Genomic DNA, 13,748 nt, shown 5'->3' with positions numbered 1-13,748 from the left:
TACAGTTACCACATATCCATATGGATAACAACTACATCAACATATGCACCTTTTTATTAAAATCAAATCAAACAGATCATGCAGTTTCATCAAAAAATGGGTATTAAATGTACTTCCATTACACACTCGTGGGCACTGTCCAGGGATTAATCTGCTTTACAGCTTAGCACAGCTTATGCCTACGAATCCTTCCCTGCCCTTCTCAGAGGAGCATCAACAGAAAAAGAAAACTGTAATGCAGACTGACATTTGGATTACAGAAAAAGCCTTGAATTTGGTTTATGGTCCACTTAATAACCAAGAACATTTAATAATCTTATGCCACAAAACGTTTGATATCTTGAGAAAGAACGCTGTACTACAACCAATAGTTTGTGATGCAATGTTAATGTTACAGAATCAATTAAATTTCTATGGGCTCACTAACCATCAAGTTACTAAACAAGAAGAGAAGAGGTCTATACAGGTATTTCCTTCTACTCTTCTACTGTAGCCTTCCCAAAGAATGTACACAAATCATAAGATGAGATGTTCTTCAGATCATGGACCTTCGCTTTGAGGAGCAGGAGGCCTGCTCAAATAGCTATGAAAATACTTTGTAGCCCGAACCTACATGGCTATGAACATCACAATTCTCCCTTAATGCTGTACCAGAACTGAATCACCTGTTTGGTGTATCATAACTCATCCCTTTAGTTTCTGCCTTTATTATAGGGAGAGAAAAAAGAACAAGAAATCTTTTAGATCACTTTTGCTTAAGCACGTTTCTTTGAATTAACACTTGGGTTGGGGGAGGGGAAACTCTTTGTTCCCTATGTTTAAGAAGGATTTGTCAAAACTAGTGTGAACAAATGTGAAAGTGGAAAGAAACAGCAAATAAAGTTTCTTCTTTTGTGCTTTATTCACCCAATTCTTTCAAATACTGTTGAGACCTTTGGGCCTCAACTATAAAGTGATCCCTGTCCTGAAAAAAAAAAACAAACCTGAAAACATATAATGAAATGGTAACTCTGGAATTGAGCAGTAGGAGTAAAGCCAGAATTGCATCCTCTGTCTTAGTTTCTTTTTGTTGCACAGCTATGATTTTTTAAAAAGCCTCCAAATGGCTTCTGTCTTTCACTTACAGAATTCAAGCCAGCATATTTCCAGCTTGAAATCATCTCCAAGAACCTAACAACACAATCACCAGTTGAGTAGTTGGAAGAGAATGATTTTAGTTTAAAAAATAATTAAATAAAAAAAAATAGAAAAATCAGGAATCATCTAGATCAGGAAAAAGACATCACAGCTAACATGGTACAGCTAAGTATTTAACTGACTCTCTACACAGAAAATTTAAGCATTAATGTACTAACTTCCAGTAATCAGAAATTTCCATAATTACAGCATTTAACAGGCTATGACAATCTCCATGTTTAAACTGGAATCATGAGCTTACTCCATGAATTATGACCTTTTTTCCTAAAAAGTGGCTTTGTAACTATTTACCCTTGATGACTAATATCTCAAAATAAAAATACTTCTCCATTTCAGAATTTCTTCTCAACTAAAGCAAGACCACATTAAAAAAAACCAAAACCCCACAACAAAAACAACCAACATGATTCCAGAAAAAATACTTTGTGTGTGTCTTCTAGAGACAGAAGACCCAAGTCTGGCTTTTCTCCTACCTTCCTCTAGCTATATTAATAAAAAATCTTGTTTAAAACTGCACTAGTTAGCACATTTAGAACTCACAATTTTCTTGCTAGTTTATATAGCAAGCCTGAACCCTGATAAAAAGGTGGAAGAATCCTACTATCAGAGGCTATCCTCTCAAATTATAGGAGCTCAAGCCAAAGCAAGCAAACTTAATTTTCCCATCGGGGATGGCAAAAACTAACGCATCTTCAAATGAGACCAGAAATCTTCAGCTTGATTATAGAGAAACTTGTAGGGGAAGAAACAGGCAGGTGATACCTATCTGAAACAATTATAGCTCTAGATATAGCACTGTGTCAGTTACAGCACTAGAAAAAATTACTTTTATTGCCTAACTCATTTTGACACACACACACATATATATATGCTTCTATGCTTCAGTTAGTAAAGAATATGTACACCTGGTGCAACATGAAACTATTCTTTGTGTATTAAAATATCTCAAGTGATATGGCATTTATATGACAATTCTAAAAACAGTTAAATTACAAACAGCAGAAATATTTGCTAGCCAATAAGTATTGGGCATTTACTTCAAACTTGATACTTACAATCCACCTTCTAGGAAATTACAGACATTTTCATCACGTTTTGATACTAAATGGAAAGTTTCTCTGATAATTTGTTGCTGTGTATCTTCACTCTATGAAAGAAAACATATTTTGTTATCAAGCTAAGATGGATTAATTAACTACGCACAGCACATACAGTCAATAAATACAACACAAAGTAAAGCAGCACCCTCAAACTATCTACTTCTGAAGCCTTGAATCTGCCAATTAACATGCTGAATCTTGCTTTTGTCATTTCAACACAAAAAGACATTTTTACAAGTTAAGTTGCAGAACAAGATGTTAATGAGAAGCAACTGTGAAAAAAAAAAGTGATTGCTTTTAAGAAACTTCTTAAAAAACCCATCTAAAATAGTTTATTCAAGTGAACAGGAAGACTTCTCAAATATTCTGAATTTTTTGTATCTTCACTGCAGCGTGAACAGCTACAGACATGCTTTGAAAATATTTTCACCTATGAACAGGGAGGAAAACAGTCTCAGAAGCTTGAAGGGAGTGGAGAAGCTAAATATCTCACAATACAGAAACAAGCAACAGGTTCTCCTAAGCCATTAGCTGCCAGCAGATCAGAAACATCACTTCTGAATTCGAATGCGCTTGACTCTTCTTAAGTCCCCACTGCGACTCCATCATTCCTGCACACTTGCTTTTGCTACTCTTCTGTACGGGTAGACTCGTTTCTAAGAAGCCTGTACCTACACAGTTAAAAAAATTAGATACAATTCCTAAAATCCTGCATTTGTTTTATAGTACAGAACCCTAAAGTTATCAAGCATAGATAGCCCTCATCCCTGCCCAAGCACGTAAGTCAGCATTTTAAACCATTACACGAACAAACACTCTCATCAAAACTGGTGCATGTATCTTAAAAGTGATTTCAGCTAGAGCAGCACAGTGCTCTGCATGACTGCTAAGCAAACAAAGCCTGGCATCCGTGTGGTTTGCATTTGTCACCTGAAATTCATGTGTTGTTTTACAAACAACCTCTACAATCCACAAAGACATCAGCAAAAAGCTCCAGCAAAAGTAAACTGCACCACAAAACACAGAACAAGAAAATGCAGGTTCCTCTGCTTCTGTAGTTTGTGTTCCTTAAACTGGGCCTGCCTTATTCCACTGCAGCTACCTCAGTTACTTCCCCATATTTTCTTTTATCCTTACATGTCTTTTTTTTCTTAAGAAACTGAGATACTGAGTATTTAAAATAAACTTTGTTTTCAGAATCTGCCTGTATTCACAAAGTTGTTCAGAAATTTATTTATAACTTCCAAATTATGGCCACAGGTCTATATTCTGAAACATAAAACAATGGCACATATGTCTTCCTATCTAATTGCCATGAATTATTATTTTGCTATCTAATTGCAAAAGATTATTAACTTGATTTTATGCAGTAGAAACTCTTTCCATTCTCGTATATGTCAGGGAAAAAAGTGACATGCATTTTATAAGTTTTTATATCATGAAGCAAACAAATACCTCTTTCACAGATCTGACTAAATTCATCTCTCCAGAAAGCAGGAGATGCTTCCACTCGTAGGAAAAAAAAATAAAATATATTTGCCTCCAGCACTAGCTCAACTAAAGTATGTTAAAGTACGCGTAAGTTTCAAGCATCCATCAATAAACCTGTCTTGTTGAAGTCACAAACAAAAAGGTAATTAAGACAATTACACTTGTTTCTGTGCGCCACAAAGCTTTAGGGATATCACCTAATCACATTATTTCTTAGTTTCAATTGCCATTCACATTTTCAAAATTTCAAGGCGTTCTGTTTATACAGGCATATTACCCTACTTTGAGCATCGAGGATTTGTGCTGATTCCACTTATGAAAGTACTAGAGCAGAACGGAGTTGACAATAAAATCTAGTATCCTTCAGTCATTCACGCCTCTCCTTCCCCTGCTTCTTCTCTCTCCCAAGACCATAGTAACAGAATACACAAAAAGGTAACTTCCATTCTCATTTTCCATTCAAACGTAATTAACTGTTTCCCACTAATGCAAGTTTTGTATACCTTTCCAAAGTCTTTCATCTAGCTATTTAGTTGTCAGCTCCACACCGACAGGAAAAAAAAAAAGGAAAAAAAAAATAAACGTCGTAAGTAAGTTACTGTAGCTCTGCAATGGAAGTTATCAAGAACAGAGAGGGGCTGTACACAAAACAAAATGCTTATCGATATGTGTATGTAAGAACATGCCATTTTAATTTATAAACAACAGACATCTGCTTGGTAACACAGAACTGATGAGAAAGGAGAAAACAGGTTCACAAACATGTACTAGAATTTCCTAATACTGCTTTTCTAAGGAGAAGAGATCAAATTCAGTTATCCATAGCAACGAACTGTATCAGTTACACTCCTTTAATTACAAGCCTGACAGCGCAAACTGGTGTGTAACAGTCATCACTGCTGCTCTGAGACGTAGAATTAAGCTATATCCCTTCCAAGAAAGTTAAACATGACTTCTGTAATAGTCAGAATTGCAAGTAGGGGGCCACAAATCAGAGTAAGTAATAGCACTACCGAAAAAGAATATTTTGCCAACGTAATACTGGGAAGCATTGGTTATTTTCTTGTGTTTTAATGTCCAAGGTCAGTCCAAGCAAAAGTTAGCCTGTTTGTTAGGAAACACTGCACAAGATCAGAACACCACCTTAAAATCTCCTATCCTTGAATGAAACCAACTGTTTCCACATTGTTTCTTAGCTCCCTGTGGCTGCACTTTCTTTTCATTCAGATCAAGTACTTGTGCTGCATTTTCAGAGCTGCTTTATTACTTGCCTCTCCCATGTACAGGAACGTACTTTTCTAGTTCGTTACATTTCTTTTTCATCTCAACTGTATCTTTACAGTACTCTGAAAATTTCCAAAGGAAAAAGGCTCTGCTTATTGAACCTATGAGTCCCGTAAAACTCGTCTTCCCAATTCCAACACCTCTGCCACAGCATGGAGGCGCGTAGCACGACATCAGAGACGCCGAAAGTCAGGCTAAGAAGTATGGCCGACCTTAGAACAGCGCTTCCACAAATAAGCTCAGAGAACCACGTCTGCCGCTGAAGGAGACTCCCTTCTTTCACCGTCAGGACTCCTAAAGGACGATTTCCAGTGGAAAGAACACTGGCTGCCGAAACAGCTTTCTTCGAAACCCCGTTTTCCGCGCTGACGCCTCTGAGGAGGTCTCAGCACCGCCCGCTTTCGGCCGGCGCCCTCGGCCCGACGCCCCGCGCAGCAGGCGGCGCGGCCTGCCGAACGCGCCGGGACAGCACCGCCCCCCCCCCGCACGAACCCCGGCAGCCGCCGCTCCCCGGAACCGCCGCTCCCGAGGCAGCTCGGGGGCTGCGCAGCGGGAACACCCGCCGCTTCCGCAGGACGGCCGCCCTTCCCGGCCCTCGGCGCCCCCTTCCCGCCCCGGCGCGGCCCCGGCCCACCCGTACATAGCGCTGGTAGAACTTGGAGAGCCGCGGCTTGCCGTGGTTGTTGAAGATGAGGATGGCTTTGATCATGGTGGGGCGGGGGGCGGCGGCGGCCACCGGGCTCGCTGCGCTGCGCCCCTCCTCCTAGTCCTCCCCCTCCTGCTGCTCCTGTTCCCGCCCTTCCCCCCCCCCTCGCGCACGCCGCGCACCACGTCGCCCGCGACCCGCAGCACCGAGCGGCGGAGCGGCTCCCGCGGCACGTGACGCTCCCTCCCCGTCACCTGACGGGAAAAGGCGGTGTCCCGCAGGGGACAAAAGCCCTTGCGGAGCGGCCGGGCGCAGCGCAACTTCCGCCGCCGGGGAAGCAGCATGGCGGAAGCGGAGGAGCCGCTGCCCGCTCCTGCCTCGCCTCAGAGCGAGGGCCGAGGCGCAGGTGGGGAGGGAGCCCCGGAAGGCGGAGCTGCAGCGGGGGCTGCCGATCCGGCCCCGCCTCCGGTCGGCTCGCCGGGCACCGAGGAGCCCGCCGGCGACACGAAAAAGAAAAGTAATGGGGCGAGAAGTCACCGTCGGGGCTGGCGGGCGGGCTTGTGCGGTGACGGGCATGTGCGCCGGCCAATCGGCGGCGGGAGCGGGTGGCTCTGGCCAGTGAGGGGCGGGGGGTGGGTCCGCGGCCGCCGCGGCTTTAACGCGCGCCCCTCTCCCGTAGTTGACATCCTGCTGAAGGCCGTGGGCGACACCCCGATTATGAAGACCAAGAAGTGGGCCGTGGAGCGGACCCGCACCATCCAGGGCCTCGTTGACTTCATCAAGAAGTTCCTTAAGCTGATGGCCTCCGAGCAGCTGGTAGGGGCAGGCGCCTGGCGGCCCGGCGGGGAGCCAGCTGTGGCGGGGAGCTGTGCGGAGCCGGGAGCTGTGCGGAGCCGGGGTCCGTGCGGGGAGACTGAGCCCGGGCTCCGGCGTTTAGCAGGAAACTTGGCGTAGAGACACCAGTAAAACCCTTCAGAGTGCGCGCCGCAGTGCGGTCAGGGTGTGCTGGGGTGCTCAGCTCCAGCCTTTGGGCTTTTTGCAGTGTCTGTATTTCTCCCTGTCCAGCGCTGTGTGCGTGTTGTGCACTGGCGTGTTTCAGTGAAAGGCTCCTGTGCACAGCGTGGCTGTAGGAGTCAGGCGTGCAGATGGAGTATTTGGGGAAAAAGTCTGAAATATTTGCAGTCGAGTTTTAAATATTGGTGTCAGTTTCCTTCAGAATTTCTCAAACAGTTTAATAACTGTCATAGAACTGATTTATCTCGCAAAACAGGTAGCTTGGAAACATTTGCAGTTGGCAGCACATTGCCAGTGCTGTTTATATGTTCCTTCCTGTGAAGCCCAAGTGGATTTCTAATAACACTGGAAGAGCTGAAACAGATTCAGAAATACAATTTTATTAACTTTACGATTAGCTCTAAACTTTTATGATCCATACACTTCAAAGTTTTAACTTAAGATATAATACTAAAGCTAGACTCATTAAAACGGTCAAACATGTAGCTAGAAGTGTAGAGGAAATAACTTTGTTCTTGGTCTGGAAACTCTTATTTAAGCATACAGGCATAAATGCTTTCACTAGCCATATCTTTCACCTGGAAATTGTGAAAGGTTTCTTTTTGCCAAGGCTTAATGTCTCAAATAGGAGTAATAGTTCAGGTATTTACTGTTCCTGGATATTATCAGCAGTTTAATTCATTAACTGCCATCTCATTGTCTCGGGGAAAAAAATACAGGAGCATGGAGGCTTCCAGTATGGTTTAGGCTTAAGGCTATATGGATGTATTCTAGGTCAAAAGAAGTGTGGCCAGCAAGTCGAGGGAAGTGATTCTCCCCTTCTCTTCTGCTCTCGTGAGACCTCCCCTGGAGTACTCCATCCAGTTCTGAAGCCCCCAACATAAGAAGGATATGGGCCTGTTGGACCAGGTCCAGAGGACAGCCACGAAGGCGATCTGAAAGCTGAAGCACCTCTCCTATGAAGACAGCCTGAGAGAGTTGGGGCTGTTCAGTGTGGAGAAGAGAAGGCTCTGGGCAGTCCTTCTGGCATCCTTCTAGTACCTAAAGGGAGCCCACAAGAAAGGTGGAGAGGGACTTTTTACAAGGGCATGCGGCAACAGGACAAGGGGCAATGGCTTTGAACTGAAAGAGGGTAGATTTTGATTAGATCTAAGGAAGAAATTCTTCCCTCTGAGGATGGTGAGGCACTGGAACAGGTTGCCCAGAGAAGTTGTGGCTGCCCCATCCCTGGAAGTGTTCAAGGCCAGGTTGGATGAGGCTTTGGGCAACCTGGTGTAGTGGAGGGTTTCCCGGCCTATGGCAAGGGGATTGGATCTAGATGATCTTTGAGGTCTCTTCCGACCCATTCTGTGATTTTGTGATTCGATGCTTCAGGAACAAAGCCCTAGAAATTTTACAACTCTTCTTTGGTAATAGCGCATGATCCTCTCATAGCGCATGTTAGCATCTCACATTTCAGATCCCAAAGCCCACCTTGACATTATGGACTAGCTACTGTATGCGAATATGTGTTTCAAGCAGGAAGTGAGAAGGATGACTTTAAAAAAAGAAGAAATTTGTTTTGATTTCTGTGATGCTTTTCTAATTGTGCAAATTTGGAATAGTGGGAATGATTTGAGTACTTGAACTACGATCAAGAACTAAACCAGTGAGTTCACTTTGTGTATGGGAGACTAACGGGTCAACTTGCAGGAGAAGGCAGTCAGCACACTTGCTTGGTCTTTTTGGCCAGTCAGAGATGACTCCTGGAAGTCATGTTGCCCCTCCACACTGAAGTGAAAATACTAACGTGGTATTTTGATGTGAACTGTAAAGATTTTAAAATAAATGGTGAACAGAGGACAGATTTACCCACCTTTGGCTGAAGAATGTTTCTTGTATGTGATCTATGAGATCTATGGGAGATCTCCATCTTCTGTTTTCTTTTCTTGCAGTTCATATATGTAAACCAGTCTTTTGCCCCATCTCCAGACCAAGAAGTTGGGACCCTCTATGAGGTGACTTTCATCTTAAATAGCCTTTCCAAATGTGCTTAGCAGAGTTTTAGTGCCCTTCGGGTGCTTGAAATCTGTTATTGCCCCTAGCTGTGCAGGTAATACCTTGCATTTAGTGTAAAGAAGTTGATATTCCCAGATCTGTATGAATATGATTTAGAGACATGACTTCGTGGAAGCTCTGGAAATGCATTCCTTCACATGCAGTATGTTGTCATGTCTCCCATTATAATGGAGAGCTTTATCATCAATAGCAGTATTCCATGACAGTTATCTGGGAGGAGGGGGAAGAGTTTGTTTTGCTTCATGTGTATGCTAGCCCATGAATGATCTAATGGCTCTTGTTTTGTTTTGTTTTTTTCTTGCAGTGTTTTGGAAGTGATGGCAAGCTTGTACTGCATTATTGCAAAACTCAGGCATGGGGATGAATCACAAGCAATACTGTTGTCCAGGCGTTGACTTCAAAAATGGAAAAGGGACTGACTTTCTTAAACTCAACATGTAAACACACCGAAAGAATGATTTTTGCATTTCTGCTTATGACTGTGCATTTATAAAAACGATGCGTGTGAGGAGCACAAAAGAAGAGCTACTGAGGCTATCTGATCGTGTGGCTTTTTTCTGACGCACATCTAGGGTACAGAAAAAAATCTGCTTCTGCTGTCTATAGAGTAGAGCCAGCTCTATTGCTGTATCAGAAGGGAAACTATTTCATAGTTGTCTGGAGGACTGGACAGCTCTGTCGCTCTGTATGCTGTGCTGAAGATAGAAGTTCCTTTGTATTGAAAGGGATGTTTATTGTACATGTAGGGATTCAGTTTACTTCTGACGTGTTGTACAACTGTTATGTGTGTTCTATTCTTTGTGAAGTCTTCATCTTGAATATGCATTATCTCATGTCACTTCAAGACAGTATTTTGTGGGTTTTTTTTCCTCATAATTAATATGTAGGTATTGGTATATAATCTAATAACTTCACCCTGTGCCTTCATTGTGTTGGTAGTGTGAGTACCTCATTCATGATAGATGTCAGAAATACTTTTCTCCCATGCAAATTGTGTAGTGATTTCTTGAAGGCTGAACACTTCAGCAGTTGCCAAGGTGTTTCTTCTGGCATTGTTTAATGACTAGCATCGTTAATTGAATGACGCAAGTGGCTGTTGCATCTTTCAGCTAATGAAGAAATAGATAATGAGGTGCTAAAAACCTACTCCATATATATTCTCCTTTGGTTGCTGTAACTTTATTTCACTAGCTGCATGTTCCATCAACAAAGTAGAATGCACTTTATATCCTTTTGCTAAGTCAAAACATAACGATTTTTTGTTTTGTCCTGGAGAGGACTTGGTACCTTGACTAGGGCACTGACCTTTGCTTTTATTTATTGGAGGGGACAGGGGGGATGGTTTTTGTGGGTTTATTTTAAATATCTGTTGTACAACCTTTAATGTTTGTTTAAGCTGAACTAAATTAAATGTTAGCTGTTTGCTTGTAGAGCGTTCTTATGCTGGATGGCCATTTTGGTCCCTGACGTGATCCACTTCTTCAGCACATAGAGACAAAACAGCCTGTTACAGTTGGAAGCACGCTTGTGCCATATTCTTGAGCCATTTGTAGCCGTCTCGTGCGTAAGTGGCTCTTACGTGGTCTCTGCAACCTGTGTATCAGATTGTTTCCACCCTTGGAGAACTTCTGGAGAGCTAACACTGGGCTTAACTTGCTGGTGTTTCTGCAGTTTCCGTGCAGCTTGCGTGCATGGCACGGTGACGCAGGCACAGGCCCTGGACGCTTGCCGTGTGAATAGCTTGGTAACGTTTCACAACTTTCGAAGTGAAAAACCTGGGTTCACTGGATTCAGCTAACAGGGCAGAATTGGTTGTAAACTTAAACACTTAAAATAATCCAGACTTTTGCCTGCTCAGAACCCTGATATCATGGATCTTAGTCTGTTTAAGAGAACTATTGCAGAGGTAAGCGCTCTGATTCTGTCGTCTTGAGGAAATTGCCTGCTCGGTTGCTGTGAGGCCGGTGTAACCTTGCACAGCCACTAGAGGGTACGCGAGGACAAAGGTGTTTGCATAGTTTTTCCTAGGGTTTGTGTTTTTTTTTTTTTTTCCCAGTCTTTTTCTTAGAACGTCCACTTCCCGGCCTTACAAATATAAGTAGTTTGTTCTCCTGTGTGGCAGAGTGTTTGCTTAAGATAAGCTACTCGTCTGGCTCCCTTTAAAGAATGTTCTATTGATGGCTTTCACCTCATTTGATCTTTACAAATGAAACTACTGATATACTGCAAATGTGCTCTTCAGAAGTGATGCAAGAAGGTTGGTTTGTGCGTGTGTGTTTGGGTTTGGGTTTTTTGGTGGTTTTTTTGGGGGGAGGGGTGTTGGTTTTTTGTTTTTTTTTAAAAAAGAACAGATAACCCACTAGGATCTCGAGGTGAAGGAGGGCTGTAGGTCACTGTGTCTTGTCAGCTAATGGTAGAAGCTTGTTCTTCATATTGCATCTATAGATAATTTTTATCCTCTGGAGTTGAAAAAAAATAATAATTATTTGCCGCAATCCCTTCAAAAGGTAATAATCCAGTAATGTAAAACCTACAGTAATGGTTTGGATTTCTCTTACTCACCACATGCATTTTTGAACTTGGATAACTTCCTCATGCAGATTTGAATTATTCGTTTAAGATTCAGCTTGCTCCTTGAACAATATTTATTTATTACTGTTTGCTCCAGCATTTTTCTGCTCGTAATTTTTCTCCAACCCCAACTAATCATTTCTTGGCCCCTAGTTTACCAGTATACAGCGACTACTCACCTGGTCCTGGTCTTGCTTTTCTGTTTCCTGAATGCTCTAAATGGCTGCCTTTATTCTATTCATTTTAAGGACTGTAAGTTCCAATTTTGCTGATTCCCTGTGTAGCTTCTCTACCTTGTTTACAGAGACAGTTCTCATTTTTGCCACTTTTCCCTGTAGTTTTCTACCTTCTTGCATCAGGGAGGTAGCCAGTTCTTGTTTATCTCTGGTGACTCCTTAAGGGCTGTGGGCTCTCTGTCTGGAGTCAGGGTGTGACTGTTTTAAGTGGCAGAAACTTTTCCTTGTTCATAACCTTAAATAACAGACATGCAAACATGTCAAGTAGGTGATATATTAGATGAACAAATAAACGATTAGCAGCAGGTTGCTTGCAGAATTTGCAAAAGGCAAAGCTTGCAAAAGACATGTTAAATCTCCCCTTTTAAAAAGTGACAGTTAAAGCATCTAAAATCATAAGATGATCCTGAAATGCTTTAAAATGTATGTACTTTTCTCTTTAAAAAGAATAATTCTAGTAAATTGTAAACATCAGAAGCTTAAGTAGAACACAAAATATAAAATAGGTTACCAGTATTTGGTATGCCTTGAGGAAAAGTGTTGACTGTATAGTTTAAGTGACTTCAGTTGCTACATTGGAAGGAAAAAGGATATGAAGGTAAAGGGTGACTTTTTGGGCAAGTCTGTGAGTGTGAGAGTGGTACAAAACAAACAAAAAAGTAGACTTTAAACTTAGAGTATTGTGTTCCACCCAAAGATGCTACAGAACTGAGCTACCAATATTTGTAATGTATTTTAATTAACTTGACTTTGTGTAATTGAATTAACAGAATAGACAAATTGGAAAAATTCAGTAAATAAACTATTTTGTAAAGATTGAGAAGTAAGTATTGGAAAGGAAAATTATTGTACTGGTTTTATGAAAGACTTAGTACTTCACAGTCTCTTGATACTGAAAAAAGAGTGCGACATTCAGTTATTCTGTTTCCAAGGTAACAATCACCAAGTTCAAGCCCTCTAAACTGGGAGGCATTATATATATTAATTATCTTTCAGTTAGCGGTTTAGAGACTAGCATTAATTATAGATTTCTAATTTGTAGCTTGAACTGGTCTTAAAAGCACATGGAAAACATGAAGGAGCTAAGTGGAACTAAAGTTACCTTGAGAGTGAATTGATAAAATACGGAGTCATGTTGCCTATGCGCATATTGAGCAAATGTCATCTTTACTTTTAAGTCTTGAAGAATTACTGCTAAGGTATTCTGTTAATACAGAAGATGTTATCCTCACAACATAATCTTGAATGTACTGATCTAGAGTGAAATCAAGGTGGGGGGAGGGTGGAGATTCACACATCCATTCTGCAAACTCCTTCTTGGCTCTAAAGCAGCTTCTGTTTACCCATTGCTGCTGCTCATGCTCATTTTGCACATCAAATTTAGTTGGAGGAGCTTTTGGCTTACGCTCCAGACTATCCTGAAGTCTTAATTACTTTTCAGGGATGTTGTACAAAGGTTACTCAAAGCATTGTCGTACTACAGCATCTTCATACTTGGAGATGAGACCAAAAAGGAGGAAAAATGTCTTCGACTCTAGGCTTTTCACAATGATTATGACTCTCTTACAAGCTTGTATAAAATGTCATGTGCATTAAAAAGTGTGTTCAGCCTTGTTTTGTACTAGATCATGAAGAGAACAAAAACATTTGACAAGAAAACATGTTAAATATGTTTGTTCTTATTTGCGGAGATGGCACTTCAGCTTTGCTAGCATCGTATTTAATATGCTCCCAAAGCTAAACATCATAAAATTCTACGTATTTTTCTTGTCCCTGCTTTGCACTTGCTACAGTAGCCATAATACCATGAGATGTCAGGTGCATCTCACTGTATTTTGGTCAGAAAACCTTTGACTTAATGCCAAAATACCTAGAGAAACAGAAACTCATTTACAGGTTGTTTCATCCTAAAATAGGTGGTTAAGGAAGGTTGAATGAATCACATTGTTGACTAAAGAGATCAAAATAAGTATGTTAAAAGCTTAACATTAGCCACTCGCACTGCATCTACGTCACTAGACTCAGTAGTGCCAAGAAATTTTCTGGGGCACTGTAGCTCAGTCATCTGTACAGTTAGTGATAGAACAGTTGCTGGCACAGATTTTGGCATTTGCACAATTTGGGAGCTAGCAAAGTACCGTTTTGGGTGGG

At 41.7% G+C, this 13,748-nt stretch overlaps 2 protein-coding genes across 10 annotated transcripts in view; one reads left to right on the top strand and one right to left on the bottom strand.

The window, feature by feature from the left end:
- The window catches only part of AP3S1 (adaptor related protein complex 3 subunit sigma 1), a 35,120-nt gene extending 29,315 nt beyond the window's left edge, over positions 1-5,805 (bottom strand). For 7 of the 9 annotated variants that reach the window (XM_086628783.1, XM_086628784.1, XM_086628787.1 and 4 more), the window contains exons 1-2: positions 5,713-5,805; positions 2,253-2,344 (exon numbers count right to left, since the gene is read on the bottom strand). In XM_086628783.1, the coding sequence (XP_086484909.1) occupies positions 2,253-2,344; positions 5,713-5,781 (161 nt within the window). In that variant the 5' untranslated portion in view covers positions 5,782-5,805. Of the gene's footprint in view, positions 1-2,252; positions 2,345-5,655 lie in introns of all 9 variants that reach the window. The other 2 variants (XM_086628782.1, XM_086628790.1) reach the window with 2 other exon arrangements.
- A 255-nt stretch (positions 5,806-6,060) lies between these two features.
- ATG12 (autophagy related 12) lies at positions 6,061-9,634 on the top strand. The gene is made up of 4 exons (XM_086629465.1): positions 6,061-6,235; positions 6,398-6,534; positions 8,667-8,729; positions 9,095-9,634. The coding sequence occupies exons 1-4, from the start codon at positions 6,061-6,063 to the stop codon at positions 9,152-9,154; spliced, it is 435 nt and encodes a 144-aa protein (XP_086485591.1). The 3' UTR covers positions 9,155-9,634.
- Positions 9,635-13,748: the final 4,114 nt, after the last annotated feature.

Source organism: Tauraco erythrolophus, chromosome Z (assembly GCF_009769465.1).
Source record: "Tauraco erythrolophus isolate bTauEry1 chromosome Z, bTauEry1.pri, whole genome shotgun sequence".
NCBI classification, from domain to species: domain Eukaryota; kingdom Metazoa; phylum Chordata; class Aves; order Musophagiformes; family Musophagidae; genus Tauraco; species Tauraco erythrolophus.
Note: the sequence above shows the minus strand (reverse complement) of the source record. Positions and strands in the feature narration are given on the sequence as shown.